Below are 17,933 nucleotides of genomic sequence, written 5' to 3'. Positions count from 1 at the left end.
ATTCAGACAAACGTAGGATTCTAACCCACAACATGACACCATATTAACATGTGATTACCTAACATCCATAAATGAGTGAAATGTATATTCATTTGTCTCATGTTGCCCTATATTTAATCTCCCAATGATACTGGTTGCCCTATATTTCATCTTAGACCGTTTCGGGTTTAACAACATTTTAATATGTTTTTTAGTGTAAATGTACATTCTCGGCTGTTACATAAGAACGTGTACATATATTATTACAAGCAAAACTCAGGTGTCAAAAGGGAGGTAACTACAGAAGGGCTGTGTGTTCTATTCTTATATATAATGGAGTATGACACCATGTCAGGTATGTGTTGTTGATATACATACGGGTCTTTGTGTATTGTCTAACGTAATGAAGACTTGTTTGAGTAATATTTACGAATATGACAAAATATTAACTAACTGAAGCCCAGTAGCCACACCCATTGTCGCTTTGAATGTTGTTAATACAATGCTGCGAGATATTGCGCATGAATAGTATCGTGTTTTCGAAATCGCTATTCATAAAGTCAATTGTTGCTCTCCTTTTTAAAAATGGGAGGCTTTTCCTACTTTCAATATATTGTTGGTTGCTAGGCGGAGTGGACTGAATTTTGCTTGAGGTTGTTGTTACAAAAATAAACATACGGGTTGAAGCTACAACCAGGATAGGGTGGGTATGGAAACAAGATACTTTCACATATTGGCTTCACGCTGGTCACTTGCATCTGTTGTCATTATTTTCCACGTTTGTTTACTTAAATTGTATCCTCAGATTGTAATCACATTTAGATGTGATTGATTAGCCATTCTGATTTGTGAAACGTAGTTACGAGCAGAGACGAATTGATACGATATCTAAATGCATTGCGTGTTCATGTTTCGTGCAGCAGTTCGATAATGCAATATCATGTCGGGGGGGGGGGGGGGGGGGGGGGGGGTGCACCACGGAAGGGCCTCACACCCGGACCTTCAGCGTGACGTGCGAACACTTCAATCTCTAGGCTACCCTACCTGTTTTGATAATGGAAACAGAACAGAATAATTCTTGATTTGAAAATACATTTGTTTCTTATTATCACGTTTGATGTTCATTACGTTCATGTATTAAACAAAAGATGTAAATTCTTTGTTTCGGTTGCTCTGAATGTTGAACATAATGATCATGCAATGAGCTTGCAATGAAAGTGGTCTGGAACTAACTTTCAAAGTAACCATTAACACTGTGCTTTGATTGTGATTGAAATGTTTACTTGAATAATATTTTCTATCTTTTTTTCAAAGTTGTTAGGAGTGTCTTCTTCGTTTGAAGTATATAACAACCCAAAATATTTAATGTACGGGGACTGCAGGTGCCTGCCTGTATTTACCATTAAGCAATGTCCATGATTCATGCCAGTAATTGTGTGGGGTGACTAGGCATTTAGCCTTAAGGTAGTTCGTTTTTCTTAACGAACCTGTTTTTTAAAAATATTTGTAAACATTGTCGTTGCTGTTACAATAGCATAAAGTAATGTAAAAAAATGATTTTGTTAATTAGGCAGAATATTGTTTTCAATCAGCGTTTCAAGATATACATTTGTTTTTTGCTTTCTCTGAATGGACAGTCTAAACCATTTTGGGGACACAAAACCACATGATGTTTAAGAACATCCAGAATGTCAAATTGTGTTTACTACCATTTTCGGGAACAGATTAAATCATCATAATATCATTTGTTGGGCCCCTAACCATGAAATGTATTAAATGTAGGAGAGGGATAGTATGGCCTCAGAATGGATGCGCCAGACGGTACACTGCAACCTGCTGGATGTACGAGTACGGCACATGGGGAATGTGAGGACAGCATACCAACAGACGCTACAGGAGGAGATTCGTTGAGACAGTCGGATGCATCTGCAGGTAAGCATGTTAGAAGTGGAACTACTACCTTGACCCTGCATCTCCACATTTGCTGCTAGTAACTTATCAACAAAAATGACATAAGATATATCAACGATGTAGTGGGAATTTACTTAAGTCATACGTATTATTCAAGGAATTAAACCTTTATGTTTTATACACGGTTTGTACGTGTGCTACACGTGGCCATATACATCTTGATCATATTGATGGGTTTAAGTTTGCTATTGTAATCAATAGTGGTTACACTGTTACTGTTACGATATATTATTCAATCAAGGATTTTACTTAATAATTATGAAACATATTTTATGGATTTTATTTACATTCACAGCTCTCAATGTCAGTGGGGCATCTCACAGTAATGTGAACCAGAGCATTGTCATTGGCATGAACTATGGGTCTGTTGTACAATATGGCGGTAAGTTCGCTTAGCACATGTCTGTAAGTCTTTTTAGTCAAGAAGAATGTAGGTCATCGGCCCATATTCACAGTGGTGGTTCATTATCATATGTTTGAAACATTGATATATTGTGGTTGCCAAGATAAACCATGCACACTAGGTACTGTATTATTAAACCTGAAACTAACACGACTCTCTCAAATGGTTTGCATAGTAGACAAACATGGCAGAGTGTTTGATGGCTTTATACATTTGATGTTGATAGGAGAATATTAACATTTTTTTATGAAGAAAATTATATTTTTCAGATACTAATAAAATATAGTATTAATCTTCTTCATAATTATTTTTGCAATGTATACACCACCTTTATTCTCTATGTATGTTGTAATAACAACCAGTCTCAACTTTTGATGGCATGAACTGCTACAAAATCTTGCTAGTGCCAGTCTGAATTGAGAAAGAATGATTTATTTGGAGTAACCTGACCTCATTGTATCTTCACTTTTCTATACCTATAAACTTTGACAGTAATGACCAAAAGACGAAATGAGAAATCGATCCTTTCATATGTCTTTTTGGGGAAACAAAACAGTTTTGTAACTACATATGTACATGGATTCCATAAGTTGAATCTTCCAATAAACCTAATTGGAATATTTTTTACTTATCCTGCATTACTCCTTAATGCATTCACTGCTTACCTTTCGACAACAAAAAGACAGTGCACCGCGACGGTTTTGGGTGAAGAAATTTGTTTCACATTCCACTCCCTTGCTTTAATACGGACCATCGGCGCTGTCATGTGACCTTGATGACAAGTCACCTTCCTCTGATCACTGTCTGTCGCGATCCAGCAAGGACATGTCTCAGCGGAGCTCTATAGATTGGATAATTTTAGACTTTCAGCTTCAGATATATACTCTTCAAAAAAAGAAACTTGACACTGATTTTCAAAATGTAATATAATGCGATTGTTTCAAAATAGGACACAGAAACCATAATTGAAACAATGTTTGAAGATCAATGTACACAATGTTCAAAACATTAATCGTGTCACCTAGACAGACACACGTACACGATACAGTTAATGTCACAGGGGTACAGAAAATGTCAGTTTCGGTTGTGCCCACCACTTGCATCGGAAGTGTTTGGGGCGGTGGATTCCTTCTGCGACAAATCTGGTGACCGGGCTGGCCAAGGTAATGTCTGGATGTTGTTGTTCTGTAAGAAGTCCTGACAAACACTTGCAATATGCGGTCGAGCGTTGTCCTGCTGGAACTGTCCGGCATGAACGTTGATGTGAGGAAGAACGTAAGGCTGTAGGATCAAGTCTCTGTAACGCACACCTGTCAATGCACCTGCCACATGCACGAGAGGTGTCCTACCACCGTGATGAATTCCGGCCCATACCATGACACTCCCACCGCCAAATGGGACAACCTGCTGCACACAGTTGGTGGCGTAACCTTCATCCTGACGTCTGTAGACACGTGCGTGCCCATCAGCATGTGTGTGTAGGAAACGTGACTCGTCAGTAAACAGTACATTTCTCCACCTTGCACGTGCCCATCTAACCCTCTGTTGGCACCAAAGCAGACTGTCCGCCAGATGACGTGGGGTCAACACATGACGTCGAACAGGTCTTCGTGCAAAAAGTCCCTGTTGCATACCGTTTGATCTGATATTCTGCGTACCCCAGGGATCTGTGTGGTTGTAGACGTGGCTGTGGTAGTGCGGTCTCGGAGGTGTTGCAGCCAGATGTATCGATCTTGTGCTTGGGTTGTCACCCTTGGTCTTCCTGACCTTGGTCTGTCGTCAACTCTGTTGGTGTTGTTGTATCGGGTCCACAGTGCGGAGATTGTCTGTCTGGATACACCAAAGTGCCTGGCCACTTCTTGCTAAGTTGCTCCAGCTTGTAATCTCTTAATGGCGTTGTTCCGTTGAGCTGCATTCAGTCTTGGCATTCTGTCACCGCCTCTACTGCCGTTATAAGGACTGTATAAACAGTCGTTGATGTGGATTTTTATACCCATTCAGCAGAGGGGCCTACATGCCTAAATGCAGGATCCTGTGCTGCATGTTTTTTACAGCTGGTTGCGATTGGATGAAGCTGTAAAATTGATCCCCAAACACTACGTTTATGTGATTTGCATGTGTTTTCACGAATTATAGACACATCATCTTTCTGTTTGACTTATTTGGTTCTCATTTAATGTAATTATTTTAGATATTTGTCAAAAAGTGGTTTTACATCTTTTTCAAGTTTCTTTTTTTGAAGAGTATAATTCTAAATTTTATTTGCGATAGGAGATGTACTCTCTTCATATTACTTTCACTAGTGTGTAGTTTGTTTTCTTTCCCTCCACGTGTTCGTTGTATATCTCAATTTTGATTTGTGTTACAATTGTTTGCCTGCAAGGGTAGTCAAATTGTTTACAATTCTCAGCTAGGTATGTATAACATATTCATATGTTTGTAAATACTAGTAGCTTTTGTGTTACATAGAGTTTGCGTGTATCAATATTTGTATACACTTTCAACTCGTAAGAATATCTGCCGATAAAATATTGTTTAATTCTATGACAATCTTCCAACTCAATCTCATCAACAATTCTCTATTTTGCGTAACTTATGCTTGCGCGTTGTACTAATTGTCGTGGAAAAAATATTCCAAGGATCCTCATCTACGTTGTTTGGCATGCTCGCAGATTTGCTCTCCAAACTTTAAATGTAATATTTGTGCACCTCTCTCTCCAGCGAGTTTTGCAAATTATAGACAGGTCATTCACAAACGTATTTTGCAGCAGGCCTGTACTGGTACAGCGCATACATCGTTGGGCAGCGCTAGTACGCAAGCGCGTACGTGGAAATCGGCACATGACTTCTTACTACAAAGCAGATCATCAAAGCCTTCTCATAGAGGAGGCGCTATGCGCCGGAGCAAAACCTGATTGCCGTCCGGGCGAGTGTGTCAACATCGCTATGACTCGTCGGACTTATCAAATGGCGAGTATGGCGATTTCTCTGTGGAATGGAATATGCATCTCGGCTTAGGGCAAGAACCGTCTCGTGTCAGAGGCGCCCTCCAAGCTCATAGTTTAGTGAGGACATACAAAGGATGGCAGGCTCGTCAAGGCAAACCACCCTTAAGGTACAAGATACCAGATTTGCTGCGTTCACAGAAACGGAAATCAGGCGGGAACTGAAACCTTTGTCAGCACTAGCGTTCAACGCGTGCAGTGGATCAGGATCTATCAGAGGATAACCCTATCTGATTAGATCATTTCCAAACTATGGTGGATTTCCAACAGCATCAGATTACCGTCACACGCAGACTTGGTTATTTAGCGCTTTCCAACTGGGACTCTGAGTTCAAGCGCAGGCTGCTACCTCAACCTTGGTCATCTACTTCTCTGTTCCATTAACAAATCACAGACACGCACGCCAAAGTTTCCAATTACGCTAGGGATGAGACAGCGCTCAAGGCTCCAGAGCATGTCTCTCATAGTCTAGCAGGCTGGCAGGTCAGGCAATTATAAAAAGAGATGATAAGAGGGGTAAACACTGAAGTGTTGTACAGTCACGTCTGGGAACTCCCGCCCCCAGGCGGACCAATTGTCGATTTCCTTCAGCGGGAGACTGAATCTGTTTTGGAAAAATTTGACGATTCTCAAGGACGATTACGTACTCAACGTACTACATCTAGACGAGGAGACGTAAAGGTAACCGCATCGTTGACTGCAGCTCCCCTGCCTTGGAAATATCCAAGAAAGCAACATCTGCTATTAAAAGCCAATAAGACATACTGTTGGTAAATGGAGCTCTATAGATTGTTTACACCGCAGAGTTAACACCGTGGTTTTATCCTCACATCTGCCTGGTACCCAAGAAGGACTCAGACAAGATGAGTATGATCAACAATCTCTCAAGAACGTTACCTGAAGCGTCCACCTTTTTTCCACCTTACCACGTTGAGCCAGAACCAGCAGAAAGGCGTTCGAATCCTTTATCAGTCTCCACTTGCATATACCCATCCATCCCTCCGACCGCAGGTTCCACAGGTTCCAGTTCAATGGAGTTCACTACCAATGGAGCGTTCACCCATTTGGCATTTCAGTGGCCCCGTGGCTCTATACACGCATAATGAAGTCAATAACTGCGATTTTACACCTGAGGAACATTTGGTTCGAGTCGTATACAGATGACTGTCTCCTGTGTCATCCAGACGTACCAAAGTTAGTACGCCATCGGGAATTTACCAGAAGGCTACTTTATCAACTGGGATAGATAATCAACGAGGCGAAGTCGGAGTTAACTCCTTGTTATCAGTTCCAGTTGATAGGAGGCCTATTCCAGACAGACCAGGATCTCCTATCAGTACCAAGGTACAGATGGCTAAAGATTTTATGCCTCTTGTCACCTGCACTAGTAGAAACTTCACACAGAAGCATTTCAGTTACTGCTTTAGAAGTTCGGTCACCGTGCCATCGACTTGTTTTCTACGTGCCAAAACCACCAACTTATGAAGCATGTCTCCCCCCTTATCGGATCCGCAGGCTTGGGCAGTGGATGCATTCAGCATCCCTTGGGACGGCCTAAAAGCGTACGCCTTACCGCCATTTGTTCTACTTCCCAAGGTGATACAAAAGATCAAAGAGACAAGAGATTGTGCCCTAGTGGCCGGCGAGAGGGTGGTTCGTTGAGCTCAGAAGTCTAGCAGAAGACGATCCACTACCCCTCCCACAGTTGTCCAACCTACTCATCAACCCTCACAGCAAATTGCCTCACCCAATGCCAGACAGGTTTCATCTGCACACTTGGTTTGTCTTAAAAGGCGTTAAGTGCGAAGGGCTATTCGGCACGGGCAGCTAAAGCTATAGTTTGAGCCCATCGTCCTCCTACCAGAGGATTATACAATGACAAGTGGTGATCATTTGAGACTCTTTGCAAGGCAAAAAACAAGATCTCATGACTGCGTCACAACAATTCTTAACCGAATACCTCCTACATTTGCGTACCAAGAAACACTTGAAAGGTAGCACAATTACTACGGATTTGGTTGCACTTCACTCAGTGTTGGCTGTTCCAGAAACTAGTAAGACTGACCAAGGTGCCGGAACTCCAGGCCCTACTACACTTATTTAGGCTTGAGGATCAGAAGGCCAAGTTCCCTGCTTGGGAATTGAACGTGGTACTTCGAGGTTTGTGAGGACCCCCTTCAATGCATCTTCATTTTATGACCTCACCATGACAACATTTTTTCTCATGGCATTAGCCACGGAGGCAACGGTGAGGTAGCTACATGCGATCGACGTCACCCGGGTCCGTTTTGAGCATGGGACGCACTGAGCGGTACATCTCAGGTTGACCTGGGATTTTATAGCAAAATATCAATTACCAGGTCAACCCGATCGTTCCTTCACCATCCCACCTATATCGAAGATTGTGGGAGTCGAAGATGAGGGTGAACTTCTCTTGTGCCCGGCGCGAGCACTTCGATTTTTCATCCCCCGTTCCAAAACTAGGCGTGGCTCGAGGAAACGGTTATTTTATCTCCTACGTCCACGATCGAAGTTAGTCGCAACACCATATCTCTATGGTTACGTGCAGTCATCCTTCAGGCTTATGATATGGCCAAACTTGATCCGCCGAGAGCGAATAATCCTCGCGAGTCTTATGAGGGCGTAAGCCTCGACCATGGCGTTACATAGTATCTGCTCTATTAAAACTATCATGGAAGGATGTTTTTGGAGGTCCGACACAGTTTTCGCTTGTCATTATCTTCACGCTGTGGTTCTCGAGGACGTCGAAGGCGAGCGAGATTTCGGCCCTCTGGTAGGAGCCCAGTAGGTAACCAACCCTCGACGCAAATAATGAACTCACCCTATACAGAGCCAGTCTACTTCCCATGCAGGTCGCCGAGACTCGGCCAGTGGAAGAAAATTAGACAATCTATTCTACCAGGCTCTTTGGTAAAGAATTACCTGTTTAGCTAGTATTTCTTTATTACTGAATATGTATAGGGATCTACCCTCTTATTCTTACGTTCCTTCTGTAAGAAGATTGAACGACCCTATCGTTTTTCCTAAGCTATTTCTGCCTCACGGATTAATGACAAACATGTGTCATTGTTTGGGGTGTGAATTATAAGGTTTCGGACTTTCGGAAGGTTTCCTGCCTCCAAACTGTCCGATACAGATGCATAAAGGAGTAATGCAGGATAAGTAAAAATTAGTAAATTCTAAATATGTTTTACATGTGTATACTTATCCTGCATTACTACGTTTAAGGACCCACCGACCGCAGACTTGCCTCCCCACGTAGGCTTCAGAAACCTCAAAAGTATGTTTTTTAAGCTCGATCGACAGGCAGTGATGTGAGGAAGGTGACTTGTCATCAAGGTCACATGACAGCGGTGATGGACCTTATAAAAGCCAGGGAGTGGAATGTGAAACAACTTTCTTCATCCAAGACCCTCGCGGAGCGCTGTCTTTTTGATGTCGTAAGGTAAGGAGATGTGAATAAGATTTATGTATAGTTGTTGTAAGTTTTTTAAACTGTCAAATACGAACACTGAACAATGAAACCCATTTGTTACTATTTGGTATCTTGCCATCGTTCAGAAATTTGAAAATCCTGACTACTTCAGTGGAAACATTTCCTTCCTGATCAACGGGGTGTCTCTTGATCTGTATTGAGGCTGAAAGTGTTACGTGTACATATCAATGTCTCTGTGTACATCACGGAGTTTGACAAGCATCCAATGATGTCAATTCATACGATGAATAAAATAGTATGAAACTTCTTCCAACATTCAACTGCCACCTTGATAGTACTGGAATACTGTTACGCGCCACTACCACCTACCGCACTCACTCCCTCACGAATTAGTTATCTATCATTCTTAATGACGTTAGTATAAAGCATTAATTCCTCATTCTATTATATATCATGTCTTCTGGATTGAAATAGTGCCGATGCCTGTATATTTATCCTCCCGTCTTCTCCCTGGTGCAAGTGTTATCTTCGAAAGTTTTCATATGCTATCATTACTGTCAACATTTTTATGATTCGTTTCAGAAGATTCAGCTTCAAGCAGCCTTCAGGGTGAGATGGTTTTCTCTGGTCAGTTGTACTCTCTCACAAAAATGTATAGTGATTTTCTTATAAATTGGGAATGAAGATTTTGTACAAGTGCCAAGTTTGAGTCCAATTCCCAAAGGACCAAAACCATGAATTGGAGAATGTAGTCGTTAAATTCAGTGTTTCATAATTTGGAATACGAAAATAATACTGATAAAAAACGATGCATAGAAAATTGATGCATATGTATGCACATGCGTAATTTATTAATTATTGACAAATGTTATTTTACTTTCGTGTGAATTATTTGGTGTGTGTGGATATGTATAATGTAATATATGTGTAAATGATGTAAAATATGTGTGTGGATATATAAAATTAGGATGTATGTATATATTGAACCGCAAAAGAAACGCCACCCCAAGTAACATTGCATGAATAGTTGTCATTTAAATGTCTGGGTTATTTTTTTCCAAGTTTCTAAAATTTAACATTACCTTGTCCGGAAATTTGATGATAAAAAAACAAAGCAGATGAGAATAAAACCGATCGCCCAAACGCATCACGGCAACGGCCATGGTAACCCGATGCATGTGAGTTCCGTGCAAATTCCCCCATTTCTTGCCCTGTAAAAATCCACCCAGATCGGATAACATTCATTCGTTATTGAATTGCTACCACATGCCAAGATTGACAAGAAATCAGCGACACCAAGCCCTTGGGCGATTGCAAGCTGGACAAACCGCCCGGCAAGTAGCCAATGCATTTCAAGTCCACGTAAAGACCATAAACAGGTTCCAGCAACAGTTCCAGACCACCAACACTATAGATGACCGACCACGTTGTGGTAGACCAAGGGTCACCACCCGACGTCAAGATCGTCAGATTGTGCGACAACATCTTCGAGATCGCTTTGTTACTGCTGCGGAAACTGTTCGACAGACCATGGGGACACACCAGCGACACATCAGTGTGGACACTGTGCTTCGACGATTGACAAGCAGACCCCTCCACTGTCACAGGCCACATCGAGGACGCATTCTGACACCACGTCATCACCGGGACCGTCATCAGTGGGCAACACAGCACCACCATCAGCGCAACTAGCAGTGGAGAAGAACCCTCTTCTCCGACGAGAGTCGGCGACGCCGTGGGGAACGATATTCGGATGCTTGTGTTGTTGAGAGAGACCCGTGGGGTGGTCCCAGCATCATGGTGTGGGGTGGAATTGATCTTGCACAGAGGCTCGGCCCTGTGGTCTCCCCGAACATAGGTCCAAGGAGAGGCAATGTTGTTACAGCAGCTCGGTACATTGATCAAGTCTTGAGACCACACGCCATACCTCATTTGGCACGTCGCCGCAACCACGAGTTTCAGCATGATAACGCCCGTGCCCACAGTGCGAGTACAACAAGAGACTTCCTCCAGCAGAATGGCATCAGAACCATGCAGTGGCCTGCCCTCAGTCCTGATTTAAATCCCATTGAGCACCTGTGGGACGAGATTCAAAGACAGCTGAATGACGTCCGACCAAGGCCGACAACTGCAGCTGAACTGCGTCAGGCGTTCCTCAGAGTGTGGGCTCCAGTGCCCATGGCCCTTCATCAACCGCCTCATCAATTCAATGTATCGACGTTGCACGGCAATCATCAATGCACAGGGCGGACATACGAGATACTGATTTGTGATGCCATTTTCTCAGAGACTAGTGTTTGACACTTTAATTTAAACCTTGTTGATCAGTTTGATCTTTTTAATATGTCTCAGAGTATGTTTACAGTGTTTGGACAAATAAGGTTTCTCATATATCTATCTATGGTGATGTTTCTTTTGCGGTTCAGTATATATATATATATATATATATATATATATATATATATATATATATATATATATCCTCATGGACATCAATATATTAATCAGTAGAAAGATCGTCCTTTGTTTGCGTATATTTAATATAACCCATGATTGTCAGTGATGCACAGGAATGTTTGTCAGCTGGTATATATTTATAAACATGTATATAGAGGATATTATATGAGTGTTAATTTCATACTATGTTTAGTGTCTAAATTACGGTATTTCCGAGCGAGAGCAATACTGGAATTCAGGCACGAGTGTCGTAAACATAGTATGACCTGAACACGAATATAATGTTCTATTTATTACCGAAGATGATGTCTAGATACAGAGACGAATTGTAGTGTGTACCTACAAGAACAGCAAGTCGCAACAGCAGCGAAACCACAATTTGTCGAATGACGTCAACAATCCTCAGCTATGACGCCGTTTCTAAAGTAACGTCATTCCGATCTGACGTCATAATAATATTCGAATGATGTCAACAATGCCGCCCAGATGACGGAAACAGTACAGCGTTGTCTGGTGACGTGATGCGACCCTAGAGCACCTATGATTTTTATGAACCCCGATATGTTTGCCCTCGAAGGTAATAAAAATGGTAGGGGCGGTCCGGTAGCCTAGTGGTTAAAACGTTCGCTCGTCACGCCGAAGACCCGGGTTCGATTCCCGACATGGGTACGATGTGTGAAGTCCATTTGTGGTGTCCCCCGCCGTGATATTGCTTGAATATTGCTAACAGCGGCGTAAAACCTGACTCACTCATTAATAAAAATGGTAATTCAATACCATTGTAGAAGCATCTTTGCTACTGGCTGAAATTTATTAATAATACATACATTCTATTAAATCACAGATGAAACTGAGGAGCTATACGCAGAGACAATATTTATAGAAACTGGGGCTTATCGTGAAGTCTGGAATGCCCTGCAAACCAAGGACCATGTATTTATTTGTGGTTCGCCTGGATCAGGAAAAACAACAATGGCCCGCTACATCTCAGGAAAATACAGAGCAGAGGGACACCGCGTGATTTGTGTAGATAAATGGGAGAACTTTAAGTACAACACACCCACTCAAACGTTACTGGTTTGTGATAATGTGTTTGGTACTTTTGCATCATCAGCCGATGTTGTGAAGAGTTGTGACGCTATGTTTGAATATTTAGAACATCATTTCCAACTTTTGGAAATGGAAAAGGACGTGATGCCTTTGAAGGTCATTATGACCAGTCGGACAAACGTCTGGAATAGTGTCTCTCAAATGGTAATTAAATACCAAAATTCATTGCTGTCACCTGTCATAAATCTGACTACATCTACTCCTCTTGGTGATACTGAAAAAGAACAGATTTTAAAAAAACATTTGGAAGGATCGCAATTCCATCTAACGCATGATGAAATGTTAGCAGTTGCAAGACTGGAGTACACGACACTGGGATTTCCTTACATATGCCAACTGTTTGTGAAGAATTCTTCTCTAGAAAGAAATGCCTTGGATTTTTTTAAGAAACCGTGGATCTACTTGCATGATGTAGTAGCTGTTATCTTTTCACGCTATGAAGAAAGGTACAGGGCTGCAGTTCTCCTGCTTATGATACTCAATGAAGGTGGTCTACACTTAAATGATCTCTTAGATCCTCAACGGCGAAGGGATTCCGGATTGGACAAAAAGATATCACAGATGGGGGAAATCATGCCAGACGCTAACAATCCTGCTGAAATCAGGAAATCTGCAAGAAACGAAAAAGATACACTGATTGTGCTATTAAAGAACAATTGCGCAAAATTTAGTCACCCAGCTATTCATGATGTTGTGGCATGCGTTGTGATTGATTTACACCCTGTTGTCGCCTTAGAGAACTGCAGTCTAAAGTTCATAGTTGACAGAATTTGGATTTCAGAAACCAAGAATACAGGCATCTCAAAAGATGGTCATATGAATACGTTCCTTATTAATATTGAAGATGATTTAACGGAGAATCTTGTGAGACGACTTGGAAGAGAAATTACTAATGGTAATTTGTCCCTCTCATTATCACATCAATGTTTTACCTTTGAGGACCTGGTTGACAAACTCTTCTCCTACTTTCCAGCAGATAATATTTCGTTTCAACGTGACAAGGATCGAGGATTCTTATTCTGGTCATCATATTTGGACACAGGTGCATTTTGCAAATACATTCCACGAATGCAGCTATGTGAATCAGACATCCTTGAATGTTATCTTGGGTGCTGCATGCATGGGCACTTGAGCTACTTGCACTTGAGCTACTTAAAAGAACTCGTTGGTCAATCTGCCTCTTGGTTTGACAAAATAGCCACTACAACTGTCGGGGATATCCTGCATAACAAAGATAAAACCAGACCGTATCTTCAATCTCTTTCTACAGCAAAAAGTATTGCCTCTCCTGCAGTGCCCTCAGACAAAGACTGCCCTCGAGAATATGGTGACAACAGAGATATGTTAATCCACGTGGCTGCTGCCAATGGGTTTACAGAATGTGTGCGTATACTGCTTGACCCTGTCAACACTGCAATTGATGTTCTTGGGGGAAATGGTATGACAGCTCTCATGCATGCTTGCTATCGGGGACACGCTGATTTGGCCCAGATGCTACTTGACAGGGGAGCAGCTCCAGGACTATTAGATGAAGAGAGTGACAACTGTCTTCATCTCACGTGCAGAGGAGGGTGCCTTGACGTTGCTGAATTGCTGCTCAGACAATCTATGGATTTGAACCAAGGTGGTGAATATGGAAGAACACCTTTGATTTACGCTTCAGATATCGTGAAGTTGCTCTTAGAGAATGGAGCACACACCTCAGATTCTGTCTCTGTTACAAACAAATGTCTACATCTTGCATGTATGAAGGGAGAAACCAATATTGTAAAGATACTTCTTGATCATGGAATGAACATTGAAGATGTTGGTAGTAAGTTCAGAAGAACGCCATTAATGTGTGCTTGCAGGCATGGGAAGTTGGAAACAGCAAAGGAACTAAAACGTAGACATGCTGTTTTAGATGCCGTCGATCAAGAGAACAATTCATGTCTACACTTGGCAGCAATGAAAGGGCACGTTCCAACAGCTGAGTGGCTTCTACAAACAGGAGCCACTGTGAATTGTGTAAATTCACTATTGAAAACACCCTTAATGTATGCTATTCAGAACAGTCATACTGATATGGTAACATTCTTGATGAACAATGGCGCTGACATACAGATGGTGGACAACAAAAGAAGAACAAGTCTGCACGTTGCAGCAAAATCTGGTATTTTCCATTTGGTTCAACTTTGTCTTGGCGTTGATCACAACATCGATTCTCTCACTAAAGATGGCTGGACTCCAATCATGGTTGCCTGTCAACAAGGGCACATGGACATTGTAGAGGAACTAGTAAAAAAGGGAGCAGATATCAATCTTGGCGGCGGTTGTCTATATGTGGCCTGCAACAATGGTTGGTACAACATTGTGAAATTTCTTACATCTGTTGGAGGTGATGAACCATCTTACATCAATAAGCGTGGACCGAAAAATGCCACCCCATTAATGATAGCCTGTTACCGTGGATACACAGATATTGTTGATCATTTGCTGTCATGTGGCGCTGATGTCCTGTGCAAGGATGACTATGGAGGTACATGCTTACATGCAGCTAGTGGTGGAGGTCATCAGGTTGTTGCAGAGAAACTCGTGAGGTTTTTCAATGTTGATGAACTTGGTGCCAGTGATCGTGAACTGATTGAACTTATCGGAAGATTTTCTGACATGAGTACAGACAATTAATTGTGGACGGTTGTCTTCTTTGATGATGATGATTTCTTTGAATATGAAGATGACAGTGAACTGTCACAGTGACATTAGAAGCTATGTTTTCAAAATAACACTTTTGAGTGTACATTTCGGCAGAATGTACGAATAAAAGACCTATACATAGTGTACATGTGTGAAGAAATGTAAGAAGTGATTTGTGATGCTTATAATGGTAACTCTGTAACTCCAACTCGGACAGGTTCCTAACTAAAAAGCAAGTAAATTGTTATTGATATAGGCATATTTCATCCATGATAACCGTTGATATTACACTTCTCTCACTGTTTATGAAAATATACCGAAACACGTTTAGGAAAGGATTTACAAAAGTCTTTATAGAATCAAAATGAGTAAAAAAAGCATCTTTTGAAAATGATTACAATAATTTGTCGTTTTGTTTTAAAGTTTTACATGTTAATATAGACTTCTCTTGTGCAATCTACCAAATATTTCCACTGAAATCACAATGTCGAACCAGATCTAAATGTAATCAAATCAATTTCTTTCACCATATTCCGATCCATGTCCGTGACAGAAAGATGATGTTTTCTTAACTAATGCACAACCGTGGGCCAAAACATGCCTTATCATACATTGTGCTGTAGAAATGATGGTCAAAACTGAAACCCAATACTTTACAAACATATATTGGTCATCGTTGTTCCCCCTTTATTGCATCCGATTTTGTTAAAAGAAAGACACGAAGCTCTATGGAAAATCCCCCCTGAGAGAATGAATTATTTAGGTTATAAACTTAAGTGAGGTCGTGGTAATATATCTCTTCATTGGCCAGAACTATCTTATCTATTATTTTGAGTTCTAACGTATTCTTAGTTTGTATTACCATATTGCCCCTTCAGATGAAAAATAAAAGAAGGAGGGTCAGCATGCACGTCACTGAAATAAGCCATTTTGTCTGATGAATGATCAGCCTAATAATTGCTGAACTTCACCTTGTATGAGATCCGAAAGTCATTATACAGTGTGTAAACCAATAGTCAGTATATCATAGTGTTTTTGACATGCCATTTTAATGTCTTGACAAAGTAGCCACATTTCATGGATCACACCTTCTTTAATACACTGGTTGGGATTCTTTTAGTTGGGGTTCTGGAGACGAGGACATCTAGGAAGGGTAGTTGACTGTTCTTTTCTATTTCGATGGTGAGCTCCTCTCGGGGGTGCTGTTTGTTAAGATGTTGTCAATCAATCAACATGGATCATGGCTATTTCATCCCATACGCCTACTATAAACTCAAAAAGCAATAACCACTCCGTCTATGTATACTTATCCTGTATAATTGGCGTTTTGTCTTATTGGCTTCCACCTCATGTGTTCTCTATCCATCATGTTGTTACAGTATTACCCTTCTGTTGTCATTACTTAGCCTCCTCATGTTAATCCCTCTTGTATGCAATAGGTGTTACTGTTAATCCTCTACCTACTGTATATTATTCTGTACCATGTTCATTCAATCTTGCCTGCTGTAATATTGCTAAAAGCGACGTAAAATAATACTCACTCACGCTTGACAACGGTATAAGGGTCTATACCGAAATGTCGCCTTTACAGTAATTAAAGAAGTGTTATCGATAAATTGTATCTACTTTGTCATCCGCCAACTTCTAAGTAATGCCTATCAAACAATGTATTGCAATGTGTTGCCACACAGGAAACTCCATTATGTTTGGAGGAGTGTCCTGTTGTTTTGAGTCGGAGAAGTTTGGAATGTTTTACGTTTTTATTGTTCTTTAACATCATGTTATCCTCTGTCAAACAGTAATACATTTTTGTCGTTTGATACTTACATCTTAATTATCGATGTCATTTACAAGGTAAAAAGTAGTTATTTTATTCTTGTGTCATCATTTTATCTAAAATAATGGGGTTGATATTTCTCATGTATTTAGGATCATTTTTGCCTTCTGATTAATTGTACATAGCTTGTTGTAAATCGTTAGTGATACCGTTGAATAGCTTATGTTCAGCACGTTATTTTGATACTTACATCTTCATTATGGATGTCGTAGTTAGTTTGCTATCCTTGTTTTCCCTATGTTTTGAAGCACACCTGGGCTAACCGCCCCAGACTATCCTATTCCCCGGCAGTCCTCTCTGAGGTCCGCGCGCTGTATATATCTACTTTTTCTCGACCTAGTGTCTTGCCCCCAAGGCGGCGTCAGATCGTTTACGATTGTCTTGTTACTGGGTGATGTCTTCGAAATTCACGATTGGTTAGTAAGTGATTACGGGACACGTTTCATCTATGACTGAGTTACTCTGGTTGTATTTCTAGCTACTTAGTAAACAGGATTTCCAATACTTAGTTTATCCAGTAATCCATGGATAACCAACCTTCCTGTGATAGTCTAGCGTTTGGGGAATTTTAGTATTTCATTGCTCAGTCAAAGTGACTGAATCTTTAATCGATGAGACTAGTTTGATATTCAGACGTGCTCGTCTATTTTATAGTCCAAGTGTCATAAGTTAGAGACTGGTCCCCTGTGTTTATTTCACGTTATTTAACCCAGCCGAAGTTATTCACCCATACGAGTGATGATTTAATTATCTCTGGTGTTAACCGCCGCAGCCGATGCATCTTGTCTGTATCTTGTCAAAGTGTTGTTTTAGCTACTTTCATTTTATTACTGTGATGCATTTGCTTAGCTAATATAAGCCGCTTGTGTATTTGCTCCCATGTAATTAATCAGTTATCCTTGTCAGCGCAGATTGGGTTTATTTGACCCTTTATTGTCATCTATTAGTACAATTAGCTGTTATAAATAAACCAGTGAACGTATTACCACCTTTTCATTATTACTTTATTCGTGTTTAATGACACACTTCATCATTAGA

General features: G+C 41.0%; 1 protein-coding gene across 1 annotated transcript; it reads left to right on the top strand.

Moving 5' to 3' along the window:
• Positions 1 to 1,778: 1,778 nt before the first annotated feature.
• LOC139475537 (uncharacterized) lies at positions 1,779 to 16,857 on the top strand. Its single transcript, XM_071258726.1, has 4 exons — positions 1,779 to 1,911; positions 2,246 to 2,332; positions 9,398 to 9,442; positions 12,117 to 16,857. The coding sequence occupies exons 1-4, from the start codon at positions 1,785 to 1,787 to the stop codon at positions 15,047 to 15,049; spliced, it is 3,192 nt and encodes a 1,063-aa protein (XP_071114827.1). The 5' UTR covers positions 1,779 to 1,784; the 3' UTR covers positions 15,050 to 16,857.
• The last annotated feature ends 1,076 nt before the right edge of the window (positions 16,858 to 17,933 follow it).

Source organism: Haliotis cracherodii, unplaced genomic scaffold (genome assembly GCF_022045235.1).
Source record: "Haliotis cracherodii isolate W230 unplaced genomic scaffold, xgHalCrac1.p SCAF_3, whole genome shotgun sequence".
In the NCBI taxonomy this organism is placed as follows: domain Eukaryota; kingdom Metazoa; phylum Mollusca; class Gastropoda; order Lepetellida; family Haliotidae; genus Haliotis; species Haliotis cracherodii.
Note: the sequence above shows the minus strand (reverse complement) of the source record. Positions and strands in the feature narration are given on the sequence as shown.

Bases quoted from the DNA above. Each gene is read 5' to 3' on its own strand.
- LOC139475537 (XM_071258726.1), top strand. From the start codon at position 1,785: ATGGATGCGCCAGACGGTACACTGCAACCTGCTGGATGTACGAGTACG. The intron at 1,912-2,245 runs GTAAGCATGTTA...TTACATTCACAG, and splicing joins ACAGTCGGATGCATCTGCAG to CTCTCAATGTCAGTGGGGCA. The intron at 2,333-9,397 runs GTAAGTTCGCTT...GATTCGTTTCAG, and splicing joins GTCTGTTGTACAATATGGCG to AAGATTCAGCTTCAAGCAGC.